General features: G+C 39.9%; 1 protein-coding gene across 1 annotated transcript in view; it reads right to left on the bottom strand.

The window, feature by feature from the left end:
- The window catches only part of LOC121370866 (pyrokinin-1 receptor-like), a 103,772-nt gene extending 83,677 nt beyond the window's left edge, over positions 1-20,095 (bottom strand). The window contains exon 1 of the mRNA XM_041496374.1: positions 19,452-20,095. Coding sequence (XP_041352308.1) covers positions 19,452-19,956 — 505 coding nt within the window. The 5' untranslated portion in view covers positions 19,957-20,095. The remainder of the gene's footprint in view (positions 1-19,451) is intronic.
- Positions 20,096-20,390: the final 295 nt, after the last annotated feature.

Below are 20,390 nucleotides of genomic sequence, written 5' to 3'. Positions count from 1 at the left end.
TCTCTCTCTCTCTCTGTATCTGTGTGCGTGTGTGTCTGTCTGTCTCCTCTCTCTCTCTCTATCTCTCTCTCTCTCTCTCTCTCTCTCTCTCTCTCTCTCTCTCTCTCTCCTCTCTCTCTCTCTCTCTCTCTCTCTCTCTCTCTCTCTCTCTCTCTCTCTCTCTCTCTCTCTCTCTCTCTCTCTCTCTCTCTCTTTGCGTGCATAATACTGGACAGAGGTCGACATTGGCTGAAATTTCTTCCGGATAATCGGTCCGGCAAACTACAAATGTATCCGGCAAACACCTAAAAAAACACCCCACCATTGTGTGTATATTCCGAGTTCAGAGTCAGACAAGAGGAAATTTTAATTTATTGTCTTTTCTCAGTGTATCATTCTGAATTGAACCCTGCGTATACATATAATATTAATACATATTCTCATAAAGTTTCATTTCTAAACGTTTTCATGAGGATGTATAATCAACTCATCTTGATATTTGTCAGGTAGAGACTTGGGTGCATCTAATTCGCCACTATCTACGATCCGACCATATCCAGATTTATAACGTAATTTGTATGTGGTTAAATAATCTGTCCCGGATCAGGCCACTGGCTATCCAGAGACCGGACCCGGGACAGACATGCGCGAAACTCTAGTGGTATATAAGCATGTAAAAATATTGGACTTGGACTTGGTTAATTAAACCTTAACTTTAGAAGAAGAAAAACAATTCTTTCAATTAAACGCAAACTATCTTTACTATTGGAACTAACATGAGCTACTATATGCAGAAATAAGCCACCAGCTTCAAACCCCGTTTGTGTATACACTGTAGAAGAATTCTTTACTGTAGATTAATGCTAAGTACTGCTCCAACGATGATCGCCTGATGCACGATCGGGCTGGGATCGACCCCCGTTAGTGGGCTCATTGGGCTATTTTTCATTCCAGCTAGTGCACCGCTGGTATATCAAAAACCGTGTTATGTGCTACCTTGTTTGTGGGATGGTGTATATAAAAGGTCAATTTTTAATAATGGAAAAATGAAGCGGGATTTCCTCTCTAAGACTATGTCAAAATTGCCATACGTTTGACATTCAATAGCCGTTGATTAATAACTCAATATGCTCTAGTGGCGTCGTTAAACAAAACAAACTTTTACTCCAACGGATTAACCTTTAAATTTAAGTTCAAGGCCACTGCTCAGATAGGTACAAATCTATCTAACTGCAGAGGTTCAATAATCATTTAACAGTGCCTGGGTACTACGATACGCACTGCAATGTGTTGAGGAATGTACGTGATATGAAAAACTCATTTCATTTCATTTCAACTTATTTTCGTGCTTATATCCAATTAAGGTTCAAGCACGCTGTCCTGGGCACACACCTCAGCTATCTGGGCTGTCTGTCCAGGACAGTGTGTTAGTTGTTAATTGGTTAGTGGTTAGTGAGAGAGAAGAGGGTGTAGTGGCCTTACACCTAGCCATTGAGCCCTTAAGAACTCGCTCTGGGTTGGAGCCGGTACCGGGCTGCGAATCCTGTACCTACCAGCCTGTAGTTCGATGGCTTAACCACTACGCCACCGAGGCCGGTTGAAAAACACATGGATGCGTTCAAGATGTTTTTTATATAATAAACTGGCACTATTACCAACTGTTGTACTGTTACACTAGATCTGTCTAGAACGCTTGTTGGGCAGACACAAAAGACCATCCGATTAAATTATGCAATAGATATTTACACGCTTTGCGAACAACCTAAATGTTTGAGGCGTAACATATTTGTCTCAATCGTTATTCAGTTATATCAAATATATCGTGTAAACAAACATAACTGTTTGTACATACATGTGTCACAACTCACAAGTGCACAAACTTATTGTAATCATTACGTGTATAACGTATGTTAATATATGCGGCAATTGAATATTTATTTATTTAATATAATAGAATAAAGAACACCGATGTGTTGACAATTTTCCGGAATTTTGTTTACGAACGATTTCGACCAGAATGACGTATACTCAAGAGTACCACTAGAGCACATTAATTTTTTTAACATTGGCTATTGGATGTCAAACATTTGTAAATTTTGATATATAGTCTTAGAGAGGAAAGCCGCTACATTTTCCATTAGCAGCAAGGGATCTGTTATGTGCACCATCCCACAGACAGGATATCACATACCATGGTCTTTGATATACCAGTCGTGGTGTGCTGGCTGGAACGTGACTAGTACAAGTGCACTGATAACGATGTTCAGCTTTACATACATTAATGCCACCCAGAGTTAAATTATATTTGTCAGACATATTGATCCTCGACAAGATTGTAACCAGTTTGGTTTTCTCGGCATTTGATGTTGCTGTGGTGTGCACATACGAGACGAGAACTAGCCCAATGGGCCCACTAACGGGAAAGAAGTCAGTATAATCGTCTTACATCTATCTCCCTATGTGCGCGCTTTTTCAACAGAGCGGGCGCGAAACGCGCGGGAAATGGCCTCATATCTCCCAATTCATTATGAAAGCACTGATAATACTGGTTGCCATAGAATCGATTTTTTAATGAGCCCGTTTTCAATTTCCGCGTCCGCATCGCGCTCGCTCATGGTAAAACAACAACAACAACAACAAAAACAAAAACCAAAAACCCCAAAACCCCCAACAACTATGTACATTGAAAACGATCCTTATGCTAGGGTCAGACTACCAACTACCACGTTGGCCAACATTTTCCTCTAACTACTTCTACGACTGTCCAGTTGTTAGTGTGAGTACTCTTACAACTCTTACAACTTCGTCGTATACAACTCTACGACTGATCGCACCCGTCTTAAGTCTGGAGTTTTGGAAATTACAATGTAACCGTTGAGTTGGCCAACTTCGTCCTGAGACAAACATTACTCGGAGTCAGAGCCTGCATTAAGTTGCGAACCCAGCACCTACCAGCTTTCTGACTGATATATCCACTACCTCTCCAAGGCCTGGCAATGGTCGACTAATGCCCGAGAGCAACCGAGTATGAAATATTACAAATTTTACCGATAAAGGTTAAAGATGACATATTTTTCTCTTCTTTTTTTTAATGGTTTTATTCACTTAAGGTTCAAGCACTGGTATTGGTTACATAAACATAGCCATACATTGGGGAATCCAAGTACGATGTAAGGTCAGATACCCGTTTAATGCGTGTTAATTAGTACAGTAATTTCATTATAAAGCCAATGCCTAATTTACTATTTCTGCACTATATCCCCAGGAATTAGCGGCGCATTGAGGCATCTTGTTTCAACAATAACAGCAAAACAAACAAACAAAAACAATAATAATGACGCCCACTCTTTACCAAAGGAGTTTTTCTTCCACTAATAAATGATCCAGAAATACAATTAATGTCTGTTATTTATTGACAAGTTTATATACTGATTTATAAAGTCGGTGTTTCTGTCTCATAAATATTTGATTAGTCATAATAATAGCTACACCTGTTCATCCAGATTACCACAGTCAAATCTAGACTAATTTGAAACGGGTGTTATAATTCCCACGGGTTCATTAAGAACACATTTACCAATTAGCTAATCAGGCTAAGGTTTGCACTCATAACGGTTGGCTAATATTTAGAATCGGAGCCAGGGAACTCAGGTACCCTTTACTCAGTAACACCGACGCCGTATAACCGTAAATAAAATATGTTGAATGTGTCGTTAAATAAAACATTTCCTTCCTTCTTTTCTTTACTCAGTAACAGAACACCCATATATTTCTTCTTTCTATGTTTTGTGTTCTTCTATCTTTTAGTGACATGGTAGTGTGAGGTATTTTCCATGCAATTAAAAATTCTTTTGATTTCGGCGACAAGAACGATCACGATATAAAACATGCATACAATCTCAAATACTTGTGGAATCTCCTGTCACTGCTTGGTTCAGAATATGTTACGGACAAAAAGGAAAGGGATATTTGTTTAATGGAACCCCATCACCTTATATGCTATGCAGGGGCGGATGCGGCGTGTTTTCAAGGAGGGTGTACAACATTTAAAAAATACACCTCTAGTATTCAGCGAGGGTATACAATATTTAAAATGTGCACCTCTAGTATTCAGGGAGGCGATACAGCATTTAAAATGTGCACCTCTAGTATACAGGGAGGGGATGCAACATTTAAAAGGTACACCTCTAGTATACAGGGAGGGGATGTAACATTTAAAAGGTACACCTCTAGTATACAGGGAGGGGATACAACATTTAAAAGGTACACCTCTAGTATACAGGGAGGGGATGCAACATTTAAAAGGTACACCTCTAGTATACAGGGAGGGGATGTAACATTTGAAAAGTACACCTCTAGTATACAGGGAGGGGATACAACATTTAAAAGGTACACCTCTAGTATTCAGGGAGGGGATGCAACATTTAAAAGGTACACCTCTAGTATTCAGGGAGGTGATGTAACATTTAAAAGGTACACCTCTAGTATTCAGGGAGGTGATGTAACATTTGAAAGGTACACCTCTAGTATTCAGGGAGGGGATACAACATTTAAAAGGTACACCTCTAGTATTCAGGGAGGGGATGCAACATTTAAAAGGTACACCTCTAGTATTCAGGGAGGTGATGTAACATTTAAAAGGTACACCTCTAGTATTCAGGCAGGTGATGTAACATTTGAAAGGTACACCTCTAGTATTCAGGGAGGGGATACAACATTTAAAAGGTACACCTCTAGTATTCAGGGAGGTGATACATTTAAAAGGTGCACTGGCTGGAACGTGACTAGTACAAGTGCACTGATAACGATGTTCAGCTTTACATACATTAATGCCACCCAGAGTTAAATTATATTTGTCAGACATATTGATCCTCGACAAGATTGTAACCAGTTTGGTTTTCTCGGCATTTGATGTTGCTGTGGTGTGCACATACGAGACGAGAACTAGGCCAATGGGCCCACTAACGGGAAAGAAGTCAGTATAATCGTCTTACATCATCTCTATGTGCGCGCTTTTTCAACGTAGAGCGGGCGCGAAACGCGCGGGAAACGGCCTCATATCGCCCCACTCATTATGAAAGCACTGATAATACTGGTTGCCATAGAATCGATTTTTTAATGTGTCGTTTTCAATTTCCGCGCCCGAACCACGCTTGCTCGTGATAAAAAAAAACCCACCAAAAAACCCACAAAAACAACCACCTATGTACATTGAAAACGATCCTTATGCTAGGGTCAGACTACCAACTACCACGTTGGCCAACATTTTCCTCTCACAACTTCTACAACTGTCCAGTTGTTAGTGTGAGTGCTCTCACAACTCTTACAACTTCGTCATATACAACTCTACGACTGATCAGTAGTTAATCTGAGCGCACCCGTCTTAAGTCGGGAGTTTGGGGAATTACAATCTAACCGTCGAGTTGGCCAACTTCGTCCTGAGACAAACATTACCCGGAGTCAGAGCCTGCATTAGGTTGCGAACACAGCACCTACCAGCTTTCAGACTGATATATCCACTACATCTCCAAGGCCTGGCAATGGTCGAATAATACCCGAAAGCAACCGAGTAGGAAATATTGCAAATTTTACCGATACAGGTTAAAGATGACATATTTTTCTCTTCTTTTTTTAATGATTTTATTCACTTAAGGTTCAAGCACTGGTATTGGTTACATAAACATAGCCATACATTGGGGAATCCAAGTACGATGTAAGGTCAGATACCCGTTTAATGCGTGTTAATTAGTACAGTAATTTCATTATAAAGCCAATGCCTAATTTATTATTTCTGCACTATATCCCCAGGAATTAGCGGTGTATTAAGGCATCTTGTTTCAACAATAACAGCAAAACAAAAAGATAATAACAATAATAATGACGCCTACTATCTACCAAACGAGTTTTTCTTCCACTAATAAATGATCCAGAAATACAATTAATGTCTGTTATTTATTAACATGCTTATATACTGATTTATAAAGTCAGTGTTTCTGTCTCATAAATATTTGATTAGTCATAATAATAGCTACACCTGTTCATCCAGATTACCACAGTCAAATCTAGACTAATTAGAAACGGGTGTTATAATTCCCACGGGTTCATTAAGAACACATTTACCAATTAGCTAATCAGGCTAAGGTGTGCAGTCTTAACGGTTGGCTAATATTTAGAATCGGAGCCAGGGAACTCAGGTACCCTTTACTCAGTAACACCGACGCCGTATAACCGTAAATAAAATGTGTTGAGTGCGTCGTTAAATAAAACATTTCCTTCCTTCTTTCCTTTACTCAGGAACAGAACACCCATATATTTCTTCTTTCCTTTTTTTTCTTTTGTTCTTCTACCTTTAGTGGCATGGTAATGTGATGTATTTTCCATGCAACTGAAAAGTCTTTTGATTTCGGCGACAAGAACGATCACGATATAAAACATGCATACAATTTCAAAGACTTGTGGAATCTCCTGTCACTGCTTGGTTTAATGGAACCCCATCACCTTATATGCTATGCAGGAGCAGATGCGGCGTGTTTTCAGGGAGGGTCTACAATATTAAAAAGATGCATCTCTAGTATTCAGGGAGGGAATAAAACATTTAAAAGGTACACCTCTAGTATTCAGAGAGGGGATACATTTAAAAGGTACACCTCCAGTATTTAGGTAGGGGATACAACATTTAAAAGGTACACCTCTAGTATTCAGAGAGGGGATACATTTAAAAGGTACACCTCCAGTATTTAGGTAGGGGATACAACATTTAAAAGGTACACCTCTAGTATACAGATAGGGGATACAACATTTAAAAGGTACACCTCTAGTATACAGGGAGGGGATACAACATTTAAAAGGTGCACCTCTAGTATTCAGGGAGGCGATACAACATTTAAAAGGTACACCTGTAGTATACATGGAGGTGATACATTTAAAACGTACACCTCTAGTATACAGGGAAGGGATACAACATTTAAAAGGTGCACCTCTAGTATACAGGGAGGGGATACAACATTTAAACGGTGCACCTCTAGTATACAGGGAGGGGATGCAACATTTAAAATGTACACCTCTAGTATTCAGGGAGGGGATACAACATTTAAAAGGTGCACCTCTAGTATTCAGGTAGTGGATACAACATTTAAAAGGTGCACCTCTAGTATTCAGGGAGGGGATACGACATTTAAAAGGTACACCTCTAGCACCTCTAGTATTCAGGGAGGGGATACAACATTTAAAAGGTGCATCTCTAGTATACAGGGAGGCGATACAACATTAAAAGGTGCATCTCTAGTATTCAGGGAGGGGATACAACATTTAAAACGTGCATCTCTAGCACCTCTAGTATACAGGGAGGCGATACAACATTAAAAGGTGCATCTCTAGCACCTCTAGCACCTCTAGTATTCAGAGAGGGGATACAACATTTAAAACGTGCATCTCTAGTATACAGGGAGGGCATACAACATTTAAAACGTGCATCTCTAGTATCCAGGGTGGGGATACGACATTTAAAACGTACACCTCTAGCATCTCTAATATCCAGGGAGGGGATACAACATTTAAAAGGTACACCTCTAGCACCTCTAGTATTCAGGGAGGGGATACAACATTTAAAACGTGCATCTCTAGTATCCAGGGTGGGGATACGACATTTAAAACGTACACCTCTAGTATTCAGGGAGGGGATACAACATTTAAAAGGTGCACCTCTAGTATACAGGGAGGGGATACAACATTTAAAACGTGCATCTCTAGTATACAGGGTGGGGATACAACATTTAAAACGTGCATCTCTAGTATCCAGGGTGGGGATACGACATTTAAAACGTACACCTCTAGCATCTCTAATATCCAGGGAGGGGATACAACATTTAAAAGGTACACCTCTAGCACCTCTAGTATTCAGGGAGGGGATACAACATTTAAAACGTGCATCTCTAGTATCCAGGGTGGGGATACGACATTTAAAACGTACACCTCTAGTATTCAGGGAGGGGATACAACATTTAAAAGGTGCACCTCTAGTATACAGGGAGGGGATACAACATTTAAAACGTGCATCTCTAGTATACAGGGTGGGGATACAACATTTAAAACGTGCATCTCTAGTATCCAGGGTGGGGATACGACATTTAAAACGTACACCTCTAGCATCTCTAGTATCCAGGGAGGGGATACAACATTTAAAAGGTACACCTCTAGCACCTCTAGTATTCAGGGAGGGGATACAACATTTAAAACGTGCATCTCTAGTATCCAGGGTGGGGATACGACATTTAAAACGTACACCTCTAGTATTCAGGGAGGGGATACAACATTTAAAAGGTGCACCTCTGGCACCTCTAGTATTCAGGGAGGCGATACAACATTTAAAACGTGCATCTCTAGTAACCAGGGTGGGGATACGACATTTAAAACGTACACCTCTAGTATTCAGGGAGGGGATGCAACATTTAAAAGGTACACCTCTAGTATACAGGGAGGGGATGCAACATTTAAAAGGTACACCTCTAGTATTCAGGGAGGGGATACAACATTTAAAACGTGCATCTCTAGTATTCAGGGAGGCGATACAACATTTAAAAGGTGCATCTCTAGTTTTCAGGGAGGGGATGCAACATTTAAAACGTACACCTCTAGTATTCAGGGAGGCGATACAACATTTAAAAGGTGCACCTCTAGTATACAGGTAGGGGATACAACATTTAAAAGGTGCACCTCTAGTATTCAGGGCGGGGATACAACATTTAAAAGGTACACCTCTAGCACCTATAGTATTCAGGGTGGGAATACAACATTTAAAACGTGCATCTCTAGTATCCAGGGTGGGGATACGACATTTAAAAGGTACACCTCTAGCACCTCTAGTATTCAGGGAGGGGATACAACATTTAAAACGTGCATCTCTAGTATCCAGGGTGGGGATACGACATTTAAAACGTACACCTCTAGTATTCAGCGTGGGGAATCAACATTTAAAAGGTACACCTCTAGTATACAGGGAGGGGATACAACATTTAAAACGTGCATCTCTAGTAACCAGGGTGGGGATACAACATTTAAAACGTACACCTCTAGTATTCAGGGTGGGAATACAACATTTAAAACGTGCATCTCTAGTATCCAGGTTGGGGATACGACATTTAAAACGTACACCTCTAGTATTCAGCGTGGGGAATCAACATTTAAAAGGTACACCTCTAGCACCTCTAGTATTCAGGGTGGGAATACAACATTTAAAACGTGCACCTCTAGTATACAGGGAGGCGATACAACAGTTAAAACGTACACCTCTAGTATACAGGGAGGGGATACAACATTTAAAAGGTGCACCTCTAGTATTCAGGCTGGGAATACAACATTTAAAACGTGCATCTGTAGTATCCAGGGTGGGGGTACGACATTTAAAAGGTACACCTCTAGCACCTCTAGTATTCAGGGAGGGGATACAACATTTAAAACGTGCATCTCTAGTATCCAGGGTGGGGATACAACATTTAAAAGGTACACCTCTAGCACCTCTAGTATTCAGGGTGGGGACACAACATTTAAAACGTACACCTCTAGTATTCAGGGTGGGGATACGACATTTAAAACGTACACCTCTAGTATTCAGGGAGGGGATACAACATTTAAAAGGTACACCTCTAGTATTCAGGGAGGAGATACATTTAAAAGGTACACCTCCAGTATTCAGCGAGGGGATGCAACGTGTAAAAAGGGCAAGTACACTAACATGTATTATCTAACATCTATATCGTAATCTTCCACAAAAATATCAAGCTGAGCAAGATTTACATGTCTCCACCGGCCTAGGTGGTGTCGTGGTTAAGCCATCGGATATAAGGCTGGTAGGTATTGGGTTCGCAGCCCAGTATCGGTCCCACCCAGAGCGAGGTTTAACGATTAATTGAGTAGGTGTAAGACCACTACACCCTCTTCTTTCTCAATCTGATTAACCACTAACAACTAACCCCACTGTACTGGACAGAGAGCCCAGAAAGCTGAGGTGCGTGGTTGTGTGTGTGTGCGTGCCCATGACAGCGTGCTTGAACCTTTATTGGATATAATCACGAAAATTAGTTGAAATGAAATGAATTACATGTCTCCCACTACAAACCAATAAACGCATTTAATCATTCATCTACTAAACACAGGATGTCTCGGGATACTTCGAATTTCGGAGAGGGTACGCACCCAATACTCTCCCCCCTTGAATCGTGGGTGGGTGGGTGGGTTGGGGGGGGGGGGGGGGAGTCATCTCAAAGTAACCCTCAAAGTTACAATGTGAACAGAGCCCTCACAGATATCATCTCACACTGCCAATGTAATACTGAAAGAATGTAACTCAAATGTAATTATTTATTAATTATGTTTTATATGAAGTTTCCAACAGACATAGCACACACAACAGCTTTTCGTATACCAGTCGTTGGATACGTTCCGGATGAAAAGCAATTTGTAATTCGTAGGTAACAGCTTAGGCTAATGAGTAAAAAAAAACATATGCTAAAGTAAACTTTTACAGTGATTCATTCGTAGTGGATTCAGAACAGTTGTCCCGATGTTTGTAATAAATTCAAAGCAAGGAATGTGTGTGTGTGTGTGGGGGGGGGGGGGGGGGGGTCAGAATATTATAACGTACCAAGAGGTATCAAACTTTTGAAAAATGCGACAATCTGAACCAATTACACTCCTTCCAGGCGCGTTTGAGGGGGGCGGGGGTAGACACCCCTGCTTAACAAAGTTTTATTAATGTACTTTCAGGGGTAGCAGTCTCGCACCTCCCTAGAAACATCCCTCGCCAGTCTAGATTCTCTCCCCTGCATGAATTCCTGCACATGCGCCTGCTTCTCCCCCCCCCCCCCCCCCCCCCCCCCCCCCCCCCCCCCCCCCCCCCCCCCCCCAACACACACACACCCAAAGGTGCATCACGCACATACATTGACAGAAATATTTCTGATACTTAGATACAGGCTGGACAGCTGCCGGAGATTAAAGAGGATTTGGTCTAGTTAATGATACGTTTAACCTCTTCTGGGATCTCTATAGATATGTTAACCTGACAGACTGAGTTCAGCGAATAAACTGGTTCACCGCCCATGAGGCAGCATGCCTGATTAAAACATCGGATCAGTTGCGCTGATCAGTCTTGAGTGGCGATTTTCGCGAGGTCAGAGTTCATATCTGCGACAGACGTGCGTGAATGATAGAGGACATGTTATTATGAACTTTAATATAGGTTTATATTGGTTTCATTCAAGTCACATCTATTCTTTTACGTTTCGTATAGCAGTTATGAAAACAATGGTTCAGTTGTACGATATACACAAGACGTGTGGTCTTTCCTGCACAGAGATTACTTAATGTCCCTAGGATCGATCCCCGCCGGTGGGTCCATTGGGCTGTTTATCATTTTAGCCAGTGCACCACAACTGGTATATCAAAGACGTGGTATGTGCTATCCTGTCTGGAGATTAAAGATCCCATGCTACTAATGGAACAATGTAGCGGATTTCCTTTCTTAGACTATAATTTATGTTAAAATTAATAAATGTTTGACATCCCACAGCAAATGATTAATAAATCAATGTGCTCTAGTGGTGTCGTTAAACAAAACAAACTTTAACTCTAACATTATATGTAACAAATTTACCAAATGGTTGATATCCAATAAACATTGATTAATAAATTAACGTGTTCTAGTGGTGTCGTTAAACACAACAAACTTTAACTTGTTTTAAGTGAATATAATAATCGCCCAGACACTCCAGCAGAAGTTTAGCTCATGTCGACTGACTACCAGAAGACCAGAGATGGGAGATATTGGAAAAAAGAAAGAAACGACACACTCAACACATTTTATTTATGGTTATATAGCCTCAGACATATGGTTAAGGACAATACAGATATTAAGAGAGGAAACCCGCTGTCGCCACTTCATGGGCTACTCTTTTCGATTAGCAGCAAGGGATCTTTTATATGCACCATCACACAGACAGGGTAGTACATACCACGACCTTTGATATACCAGTCGTGGTGCACTGGCTGGAACGAGAAATAGCGCAATGGGGCCACCGACGGGGATCGATCTCACACCGACCGCGCATCGAGCGAGCGCTGTACCACTGGGCTACGTCTCGACCCTGGGAGATATTGCAAAGCCGAGATCTGATGCATGTTCTGGAGGGCAAGTGATCGCAGTAGCTCAGTAGATGGTTAGGTTAGATGAATGTAGTGTGATAGAAGACGATGGTGCCAGTGAAGTTGTTAGCGAGCGCTCTGCCTCCTGAATATGCCACTGTTTTGCAATGTGCAAATATATTTAGTTTTCATCCTAAACAATTGTTTCTCACCCTTTATCCCACCATGTATCACAATTCTAAGAAAGAAAAGAAAAACTAAAAATAGTGTAAGAAAGAAGGAGAAAAAGGAAGACAGAAGAAGAGAGAGAAACAAAACTAGCAGACAAACAGAAAGAAAGGAGAAAGAAAGACAGACAGACAGACAGACAGACAGACAAACAGACAGAAACAAAGAATTGAAATTGAGCTGAAGTTGGTGATGCAGTTAAAATGATTAGGTATCATATGTGTTGGGTGGGGAGAGGAGGAAATCACTTCATTTGTTAACCTTGAACGTGATCTAAATTAAGTCGAAACTAACATTCCTTTCCTTTTAAAACGGGCGTTGCGTTACTTATCGACATGACATTTTGAAGGTATCACGACTTCGATCTGATTTGCTGCGTGCCAATCCAGTAATGCAGGCAGACGTTGGAGTTCGTATCAGATTCACAGCTCGGGCTACGTTTTATATGCCCCTTTATAGCTCTCTAGACGCTCTTTAATTGCAATCAGCATTTCCGCACAATTTAATGACCCTGATTACGCGACCACTTGCAAGCAGCGCAGTATGTTACGGCGCAAAGAGACAAAAAATGGTGGACGTAAAAAAAAGAAAGAAAAAAAAAGATGAAAAAAGGTGGATACATCAAAGATCAGACATCATGTGTTGAACTCAGCATGGAATGCTTTAGAATATAAAGTTAAGTAATGTTGAGTTTGGGTACCACTTTGGAGGGTGACTGCTAAGGATCACGGGGTTCTTTGGGTATAACCTCCCCCCCCCCCCCAAAAAAAAAAAAAATTAAAAAAAAATTGGTTTGTTTAAAGGAACATTCCTAAGTTTGCTGCAATGCTTAAGATGCTATCGACTAACAGAGACTTTTTAACGATTGTAATTATATATCAAATATATTTTTCTCATAAAATATCAGTGGCTGTATATTAAATCTGTTTCTGGTCGCTCTAATGTTTGTACTGGGTTAAATTTCATTTTATTTCCTAAAATATATTTTTAATTATTTGAAAACAAAATCCAGTTTGGGCTTCTTACAAATATTAAGACGACCAGAAACACATTGAATATACAGACACTGATATTCTAAATAAGAAAATATATTTCATATGTAAGTTTAATCGTAGAAATATTTTATTAGTCGAAAACAAACTCAGGAATGTCCCTTTAATGACACCACTAGAGTAGCCTACATTGATTTATTAATCATCGGTTATTGGATATGATAATTGCGGCATTTAGTCTTAGAGAGGAAACCGACTATATTTTGTCCATTAGTAGCAAGGGATCTTTTCTATGCACCATCCCACAGACAGGATAGCACGGCCTTTGATATACCAGTCGTGGTGCACTTGTTGGAACGAGAAATAGTCCAATGAGCCCACCGACAGGGATCGACCACAGACCGATCACGCATCAAACGAACACTTTACCACTGAGATACGTCCCGCCCCAAGGTACTACTTTGGAGTCAGACCGCTTTGGGTATGACTAATCATCCACGACTGGTATATCAAATTATAAATAATGTGCGCTGTTATATTATGTAAAATAAAGTTTATTAGCGAAAAAATATAATAAAAAATTAACTTGAAAGTTTGTCTTGTTTAACGATACCACTAAAGCACATTCATAAAAAAAAAAACGGACATATTTTAATTAGTATTTAATAACATAACTGATCTAGACTGATTATTTGTTCGAAAAATCAAGATGTTTCTTGAATTTCCTTCACTAATTATGATGACATTAATATTCTGGGTTGCCTAGACTAATCATACCAAGGGGAAAAGTAATACCAAGGACGCACTTAGCAGTCTACAAGACTATAGATTTATTTCCTATAAACTATAAGTTACGAAATCGGCTTAAACATTAGAAATGAACGCTAGGATTTATCAGAAATCGGCATTCATCCCCGGTAACCGAGTATGCATGCAAATGAATGACATTGTCGTTGGGATTATCCTTCATGGAACGTGTTAGAAATATCGTCTCATTCAGACTCTTAACCCTTTATAAAATAACACTGTAAACCCAGGAGGGGGTCGGGCGTAGACCAATTGTGAAGCGCTCGTCTGATGCGCTGTTGGTCTAGGATCGATACCCGCCGGTGAACCCTTTGGGCTATTTTTTTGTTCCAGACAGTGTTCCACAATTGGTATAGAGCAAAGACCGTAGTATATACTATCCTGTCTGTGGGATCATGTATAATTAAAACATCTCTTGCTGCTAAATATAAAGTGTATCCCACTGCGGCTGCAGCGGGGTTTCTATCTAAGTATCGCTGTGGTCCTTAACCATATAACCGTAGATATAGTGTGTTGAATGCGTCGTTAAATAAAACATTTCATTTTTCTTTCTGTACACCCATGACGTGTAAACAGGGTTGGCTATTGTTAATGCACCGCTGGATACTGCTTCCCGCGCCTCGAACCTCTTTGTTATATAAATATAAATTACTGTTATAAGCAACTTTAAATCTGCGAATCCATATTCAAAAACGATTTCCGTTTATTTCTTGCTAAATGCAATATAAGTACGCCCACAGTGGCAACGGATGTATCAAACAATGCGTGTGAACTTACAATGCTATTTAAAAAGTTTGTTTTGTTTAACGGCACCACTGGAGCACATTGATTAATTAATCATCGACTATTGGATGTCAGGCATTTCGTAATTCTGACACGTAGTCATCAGAGGAAACCCGCTACATTTTTGTCCCAATGCCGCAAGGGATATTTTATATACACCACCCCACTGACAGGATAGCACATACCGTGGTCTTTGATATACCAGTCGTAGTGTACTGGTTGAAACGAGAAATAGCCCAGCGACGGGAATCGATCCCAAACCGACTGCGCATCAAGCGAACGCTTTACCACTAGGCTACGTCCCGCCTCCTAAAATGCTATTAAAACCTGGCACAGGATTTAGCTTAGTCTGAAGTGCGATGGGATGCACGATCGATCGCCCTCTGTGGACACGTGTTTTTCTCATCACACCCTGTTACTCACGACTGGTACATCAAATGTCGTGGTATGCACTGTCCTGTCGATGGGAAAGTGTATACAAGTATCAAGTATCCCATGCTGTTTTATCGACAAGAGTAGTCTATGTGTCGAAAGCGGGTTTCTTTTCTTTCTCTCTGTCTCTATCTCTCTGTGTCTTTACTCTCTCTCTCTCTCTCTCTCTCTCTCTCTCTCTCTCTCTCTCTCTCTCTCTCTCTCTCTCTCTCTCTCTCTCTCTCTCTCTCTCCGTCCTTACTCGCATGCAGACAAAAGCTAAAACATCCACATATTTATTACACACACGGACACGAACACATACACACACTCTCTCTCTCTCTCTCTCTCTCTCTCTCTCTCTCTCTCTCTCTCTCCTCTTCTCTCTCTCTCTCTCTCTCTCTCTCTCTCTCTCTCTCTCTCTCTCTCTCTCTCTCTCGATAATGTGTCGAAATATCCATTTGTCAAATTTGTCATTCACCACAAAGCCGTACTTAAAACTGTGTTGAAATGATGTTATAAAAACATGTGCCTTTCCTTTACTTAAAATCCGTAACCAATATACACAATAATAAAACAGTTAAACAGCATGCAGGTGGTGAATGCTGTACGGCTGCTTTACAAACCAAACATTTTCTATTTTCAGACGCCAGTTATCCTTTCCTTGACGTAACAATTTGTATTTTCTCCCCTTGGGTGTATCGATTGCATGACAGTTTTAAATGCAATATGCATAGTGAGTTATTTTAAAGCTTCAGTCTCAATTTCCTCATTCCACGGCGTACAAAAATACAAACAGAGTTCCACTCATAATAAAGCCGTTTAACTGTTTGCGCCATCAATAGGTATCGTCAACTGCCATTTTTACCACAGAATAGCTAAACCTGTATTATTTTTTATTACAGTGAACCTTACATGTGTTAATGAACAGATATATTTTCTCCAAGCAGTTTGCAACTAAGATGGAGATATTAACTTTAGAATAATTATGGTTTCCAACCTACGTTCAGTACACTTGCGTGACTAATCTGTTGAACTCAGAAAACATCAATGTCTATTTCACACCCAGAGCCTGCGAATGTGACCTGAATTGTTAATACGATCTAAAGCTGTTCACACTTACCCAAGTTAAACTGGCACACGTTCAGCCAGCGAGCGTTTCGCTAACGTTCGCGAACTATTTGATTGGTTCCCAACGTCGCCATTTGGTTTAACGTGAAGCGCATAAGCCAGCCCTAGTTTAACCATAAGCGTACGAGACAGGAGGGTGTTTGTGTGTGTGTGTGTGGGGGGGGGGGGGGGGGGGGGGGGGGGGCCTGCCCCTTGTACTGGAGCAAATCCTCAAATTCTGACAAAAACGATAGAGATATTCGGGAAAAATCAGCTGGCCTGAAAACTTCACCATGATTTCCATCATCATTTTACACACATTATTAGTAGGTTTAACTATACTTTTTTTTTGGAAATAAAGAGTGTTCACGCGTGTAATAGCTATTTTTGGTATAAGGCGGAAGTGTAGTTATCCGCTCTTGCGCAAGACATCAAAACAGCAATGGACTTCGAGTCTTGTTAGGCCGGTGCTTACACGCTTACTGCTTATTCTGGCTGTGACGTCATTGTCACTTCCGCCTTATACTAATTTAACTAAAAACAGTTTGTGTTCACACTTACATTTAAACTGTTTTAGATAAATACCAGTTCAAATAAACTACATACCGAAGTGTCTTGGCTATACCGGTATAGTGAAAAGATCGCGTTCGCACCTTCATTTTAAACTTGTCTAGTTATACCAGTTTAGTTAAACTAGTTTAAAGTGTAAGTTTGAACGCAGCTTAAAGGAACTCAACGACACTGCAGCTTTGAAATGTATTTATACAGAATATTTATAGATTATGATTTTCTATTATTTGTTTTACGCTTGTGGTCTTTGGACAAAACATCAAGTACAGAAATATTTGTGTAACTGGTTTCGGCGCATGTTTAGTTCTCAGATAACTACTGTCCATAATAAATACATTAAAATACATCTCTACAGTTTACTTCCAATTAAAATTAACTGGAGTTGTACTATAATCAAATGAAGCCTAAAACAGATGAAATTACTATAGGAAGTACTCAACTTTAAACTGATACATGTAATGTGGTAGCCGGGGGTGGGGAGGGTGTGGGTGTGTGTGTGGCTTCAACCATAGCCCCACCTAATCACACCTCCTTTGTCTACCACTACCTTTAAAGGGACATTCCTGAGTTTGATACAATTTTTAAGATGTTATCGACTAACAGAGACTTTTTAACGATTGTACTTACATATCAACTATATTTTTTCTGCATTAAATATTAGTGGCTGAATGTTAAAGTGTTTCTGATCGTTCTAATATGTGTATTAGGTTAATTTCATTTTATTTCCTAAAATATTGTTTTTTCGTACGTACGAAATTATTTGAAGACAAAATCAAGTTTGGGTTAGTTACAAATATTAAGACGACCAGAAACATATTGAATATACAGACACTGATATTCTAAACCAGAAATATATTTAATATGTATGTTTAATCGTAGAAATATTTTATTAGTCGGAAACATCTTACAATGCAGCAAACTCAGGAATGTCCCTTTAATACATTAGTATTTGCCTGTCGCCTAACAACACGATTCATTGACAATTTGGGTGCGCCTCCATTATGGCTGCCCCCAGCAATATAAAATTCTGGCTAAGCCAGTGAATACAAGTATTATTAGACTCATTGGTTGCGAAACATCTGTTGATATAATCAAGTGGAGCAAACTATATTGAGTCAAAGAATACTAGTGGCAGAACCCGTGACATATGTTTGGTTTCGTGTCTCATCCCCTTTAAACCAAACATTAAAAACACCGAACTTGAACATAAAGTTAAAGGGACATTCCTAAGTTTGCTGCATTGTCAGCTGTTTCTGACTAATAAAATACTTCTACGATTAAAATGACATATCAAATATATTTTCTTGTTTAGAATATCAGTGTCTGTATATTCAATGTGTTTCTGGTCGTCTTAATATTTGTAAGAAGCCCAAACTGGATTTTGTCTTCAAATAATTTCGTATGTACGAAAAAATCTTTTTTAGGAAATAAAATGAAATTTTACCTAGTACAGATATTAGAACGATCAGAAACACGTTTAATATACAGCCAGTAATATTTAATGAAAAAAAATATATATAATTACAGTTGTCAAAAAGTCGCTGTTAGTCGACAACATCTTAAAAATTGCAGCAAACTCAGGAATGTCCCTTTAATGTTCATACACGCTTAAACACCACTGTACAGTCGCTACCGTCCAAAGACAGGTCAGGATGATTATAATTCATCCAGACATTGACCGAACACATGTGCGCACCAAATGTGACGAGGCTGAAATTAGTTAACGATTACTGAAATCATATTATTAAGTTACGATAAGCAACAATTAATTCCCCAAGTACGGACACAACAAAATGTGATAATCAAACATCCAGACTTGCATAATATAAAACTTCGAATGTCAATGAGACTAAAACTGAACCCCACTCACAAAAACCCCAACAACCCCCCACCTCAAAACAGATAAACCCCACAAAAAACAAAAAAAAAAAAAAACAACAACAACAACACTACCCTCCCCAAAGAAAACCTAAAACAAAACAGCACAGCAAAACAAAACAACAAAAACAACAAAAACAAGACAAAAAACCCAACAACATACAAATAATCATGCAACCAACCAATTAATAAAGCCCCCACAATCCACCCCCGCCCCGTCCAACAAAAACAAAAAATGGATATTGTTATTTGAAGCAATGGTTTAAAGGTGCGAACGTACGGCTGTAACAAAATCAGTATATAGCAAAACAGTTACTGACGATCTGTTTAAACGGCCACCCTTGTTAAGGTGTTACCTTTTTGTACAGGCCACTTTCTATTCTCCACAAACTTTTAGTACAGAAGAAAGGCACTGGTGTATTAAGTAACCACCTGTCTAAACAAGCCACTTAAGTAGTTGTCAAAGTTATAATTCAATGATGCAAATATGTCCAAAAGTTTGTTTTGCTGAGGTTTAAGAAAGAAAAAAAGTTTTAAGAATATACTTTTACCTACCTAAAAGTAACGTAATGACGTCCGACACAGCTAAGTTGACCAGGTAATAGTTCGTTGTCGTATGCATGTATTTGTTCCGAACGACCACGAAGCACGTGCACATATTGCCGAGAACACCGGTAACGAATATCAACACGTACAACATCGTGAGTAGCACGACGGCGCTCTTGCTGATGTAACGTTCCCCCAGCCATTGCTCCAGGCACTCAACCTCGTCGAAGTAGAGGGACTCGTTCCGCGTGCCGTTCCCGCCACTCCCGTTGGACATGTTGAGTCCCGAACAGGTGAGTACAGAAATGTCCGGGGACTCGGTCGGCCAAGACGAGTCGGTTACGAACGAGAAGTCCGGAGATGTTGACAGCACGCCTACTCGCGCCGCTTCTGCCAATCTCCAACTGACGGGCGCATCATCGGATGCCATCGACACGGAGATCGTGTCACTCGTTACAACAATATGATCTCCTGTTTTCACTGCGTATAACTCCGATGGTACGGTAACCGTCATGTTCGCAATCTGATACTCCGGCCCGATTTTTATCCTCAAAAACAAAAGTTGTTGGTTTTCTTTAATGATAACGGTATTCTTATTGTATTATTAATTTTGTTTTATAGATCGATACATATTAATATCACATTTGTCTGTGTTTCTTTCTCCAGTTAATATGTAAATAGTAAGCGCCAATAGATCATCCTCTTAACTCAACAAAAACTCTCGGATTTGATTAAAAATATAAGAGATATATCGGAATTAGTATTGATCCGAAGAGGCGACATTACAGTAATAAAGCATCAGACAAATACAATATTTGTCCATTTGTCTTGCTTGGGAATTTTCGGCCCAAAATGTTACTGGTCTGGTGGTTGGTATTCCTCGTCAAAGACTTTGTAGCTTTCTGGAGAGATCGTCTGACTCTTACTTTGGTTTCCGTTAGGCTACAG

The sequence above is a fragment of the Gigantopelta aegis genome, chromosome 4 (assembly GCF_016097555.1).
Source record: "Gigantopelta aegis isolate Gae_Host chromosome 4, Gae_host_genome, whole genome shotgun sequence".
NCBI classification, from domain to species: domain Eukaryota; kingdom Metazoa; phylum Mollusca; class Gastropoda; order Neomphalida; family Peltospiridae; genus Gigantopelta; species Gigantopelta aegis.
The sequence above is the reverse complement of the archived record's forward strand: the minus strand, read 5'-3'. Positions and strand labels throughout refer to the sequence as shown.